The 3,247-nt window shown below is 41.1% G+C and overlaps 2 protein-coding genes across 2 annotated transcripts; both read left to right on the forward strand.

Annotated features, from left to right (window-relative positions):
• On the forward strand, positions 1-1,297 carry LOC107484199 (uncharacterized). The gene is made up of 4 exons (XM_021141532.1): positions 1-78; positions 195-653; positions 770-888; positions 1,012-1,297. Exons 1-4 carry the CDS (start codon positions 1-3, stop codon positions 1,295-1,297), a joined length of 942 nt encoding a protein of 313 aa, XP_020997191.1.
• Positions 1,298-1,418: 121 nt separating this feature from the next.
• Positions 1,419-2,795, forward strand: LOC110272407 (uncharacterized). Its single transcript, XM_021141531.1, has 2 exons — positions 1,419-1,755; positions 2,398-2,795. The coding sequence occupies exons 1-2, from the start codon at positions 1,419-1,421 to the stop codon at positions 2,793-2,795; spliced, it is 735 nt and encodes a 244-aa protein (XP_020997190.1).
• Positions 2,796-3,247: the final 452 nt, after the last annotated feature.

Below are 3,247 nucleotides of genomic sequence, written 5' to 3' on the forward strand. Positions count from 1 at the left end.
ATGGAGCACGCTCTACAAGCCCAGCATGTTCTGAACAATCAATTTGTGGAGTTTGCGGCGTATCAACTTCTAGAAGAGGCATAACATTGGTGACAAGGAGAATACTACTTACTACAAGATTTGAGGAACTCTATAGGTTCTCTAGGGTATGTGAAGGTGTCCTAGAGTCCTATAAGAGTTGAAAATGTATCAAGTATCAAGGAGGTTTGAGGGATACCATTACGATTGTTGTGGCTCCTTTTGAGATTCAGGGGTTTTTCGAGTTGGTGAACAAAGCCCGAGTGGTTGAGGAATGTGCTAAGAAGGTGGCAGTAGTAAGAGATCCTAGAGGAGGAAACAATAACAAAGGCCGAGGCAAGTACATTCAGCCGAGAGGTCAGAATTTCAAGAGGGGTGTACAAGCACCTCAACTCCCTCAATGTCAAGGCAACATTAGAAGACCTATTTATGATCATTTTCAATTGGAGATAGGTAGAATTGGTTGCTTCATTTACGGATTTCCTGGTCACATGGCGAGGGATTACACTCATTGGAGGAACCCGAATGTGGGTCGGAATCAACAACAAGGTCGGGTGTTTGCTGTGGACGCCAGTGATGCTGCTAAGGCGGATCCTTTGATGAGAGGTATATGTTTAATTGGTTACAAAATATTGGTTTTATTGTATGATATTAGAGCTTCACATTCGTTTATTGCATTTGATAAAGTTGAGGAATTAGGATTGAAAATGTCAGAATTAACTTTTGATTTGCATGTGCATACCCATATCAGACAGCTGTGACTAGATCAGGTTGTAGGCAAATATCTTTCATGGTTGAGGATAGAGAGTTTGTTCATAATTTAATCTGTTTGCCAATGGTGGGGTTGGAGATGATTTTGGGGTTTGATTGGTTGTTAAAGAATTGGGTACTGCTGGATTGTTTTGAGCGATCAATTTGTTTTATATCGAAAGGAAAGGGAGGAGCAGTGGTAGCTAACTGTTATTACTTTAACTCTGTGTTGGTGAATTGAAGTAAAAAAGAGTGTCAGGGTTATATGCTTTTGGCTGCGAATACGTTAGGTGATGAACAGAGGTTAGATCAAATTCTGGTAGTTAGGGAGTTCCCAGAGGTGTTTTCTGAAGATATTCCCAAATTTCTTCCTCAAAGGGTGATTGAATTTGCGATTGACTTGGTGCTGGGGGCCGGACCGATGTCGATTACGCTGTACCTAGTGGCTCTGATAGAGCTGGCAGAACTTAAGGCTCAGTTGGAAGAGCTTCTAAACAAGAGGTTCATTCGACCGAGTGTATCTCCGTAGGGAGCGTCAGTTTTGTTAGTAAAAAAAGAAAGATGGTGGAATGTGACTTTGCGTGGATTACCGGTAGTTAAACAAAGTGACTGTGAAGAACAAGTGCCCGTTGCCTAGGATTGATGACTTAATGGATCAGTTACAAGGGGCTGGGGTATTTTCGAAGATTAATTTAAGATCTGGTTACCATCAGATTAGGGTGAAAGAGGATGATATTCCAAAAATTGCGTTTAGGACGTGCTATGGACACTATTATTTTACGGTGATATCCTTTGGGTTAACAAATGCACCTGCTGTGTTCATGGATTACATGAATAGAGTATTTCGTCCCTTTTTGGACAAATTTGTGGTGGTATTCATAGACAACATTTTAGTTTACTCCAAGACAGTAGAAAAACATAAAGAGCACCTGAGAATTGTGTTGCAAATCCTGAAAGAGCGTAAATTGTATGTGAAGTTGTCTAAATGTGAGTTCTAGAAGGATGAGGTGGAGTTTTTAGGACGTAGTGAGTAAAAGCAGAATAGAGGTGGATCCTTTGAAAGTAGAGGCGGTAATGGAATGGGAAAGGCCGACGATGGTAACAGAGGTTAGAAGTTTCTTGGGATTAGCCAGATATTAAGGAGGTTCATTCACGGATTTTCTCAAATTGCATTACTCGATGACTAAGTTAACCCGGAAGGAGGTGTCTTTGTGTGGATGTCAGAATGTGAGGAGAGTTTTTAAGCTTTGACGGAGAAATTAACTTCAATGCCTGTTTTGATTTTGCTGGAACCGCACGAGCCGTTTGAAGTGTCGTGATGCTTCGTTGAAGAGTTTAGGTTTCATGTTGATGCAACACCGAAACGTAGTAGCTTACGCATTACGTCAGCTAAGGCCTTATGAGATGAAGTACCCAACTCATGATTTTGAATTAGCTGCAATTGTGTTTGCATTGAAGATTTGGAGGCACTAGTTGGACGGAGTAAGGTTTAGAGTCTTTTCTTATCACAAGAGTCTCAAGTACATCTTTGATCAAAAAGAGCTCAATATGCGTCAAAAGAGATGGATGGAACTACTAAAAGATTATGATTTTAAACTAAATTATTATCCCGGGAAAGCAACGTTGCAGCGGATGCCTTGAGCAGGAAGTCATTGTCTATCGCTTGGATGATGATTAAGGAAGAAGAGTTGGTAAGCAAGTTTGAGGATTTGAGATTGAGTGTTGGAAAAGTTAATAGGAATGCGTGCCTAAACCAATTGAAAATCTCTATTGACTTCAAGATTGAGATTTTAAAAGCTCAACAAGATGATAAGGAGTTACAGAAACTATTGCCGACAATTGAGAAAGGAAAGCAATGGGGATTTTCGAGGGACGGAGAAAGAATATGGAGGTACAAGGGTAGGATTTGCAAGCCAGATGTTGGTAGCTTGCGACAAGATATCTTGAAAGAGGCGCATAACAGTGGATTCTCTATTCATCCAGGAAGTACGAAGATATATTACAATTTGAAGAAAATGTTTTGGTAGCCTGGGATGAAGGGTGATGTAGCTACATTTGTGTCTAAGCGTTTGACATTTCAGAAGGTGAAGATAGAACACCAGAGACCATCAGAAATGCTACAGCCACTTGATATTCCTCAGTTGAAGTGGGAAGGAATTGCAATGGATTTGTGACCGGTTTGCCGAGGACTAGGTTAGGATTTGATGCGGTTTGGGTGATCGTAGATCGCTTAACCAAGTCCGCTCACTTTCTGCCTATTTGAGGGAACTATTCATTGGAGGAATTGGTGAGATTGTACATCAAGGAGATTATAAGGTTGCACGGGGTGCCATCAAGCATAGTGTCAAAACGTGATCCCCGATTCACATCAAGGTTTTGGGGAGCATTCCAAAGAGCTTTTGGTATGAAACTATGTCTCAGCACGGCATATCATCCTTAAACGGTTAGACGGTCAGAAAGGACTCTTCAGACGTTGGAA

This window comes from Arachis duranensis, chromosome 4, assembly GCF_000817695.3.
Source record: "Arachis duranensis cultivar V14167 chromosome 4, aradu.V14167.gnm2.J7QH, whole genome shotgun sequence".
Classification (NCBI taxonomy): Eukaryota; Viridiplantae; Streptophyta; class Magnoliopsida; order Fabales; family Fabaceae; genus Arachis; species Arachis duranensis.

Coding starts and splice junctions, on each gene's coding strand:
- LOC107484199 (XM_021141532.1), top strand. CDS start 1: ATGGAGCACGCTCTACAAGCCCAGCATGTTCTGAACAATCAATTTGTG. Junction 79..194: donor CGTATCAACTTCTAGAAGAG/GCATAACATTGG, acceptor AAATGTATCAAG/TATCAAGGAGGTTTGAGGGA. Junction 654..769: donor TAATTGGTTACAAAATATTG/GTTTTATTGTAT, acceptor TACCCATATCAG/ACAGCTGTGACTAGATCAGG.
- LOC110272407 (XM_021141531.1), top strand. CDS start 1,419: ATGGATCAGTTACAAGGGGCTGGGGTATTTTCGAAGATTAATTTAAGA. Junction 1,756..2,397: donor GTATGTGAAGTTGTCTAAAT/GTGAGTTCTAGA, acceptor GCAACGTTGCAG/CGGATGCCTTGAGCAGGAAG.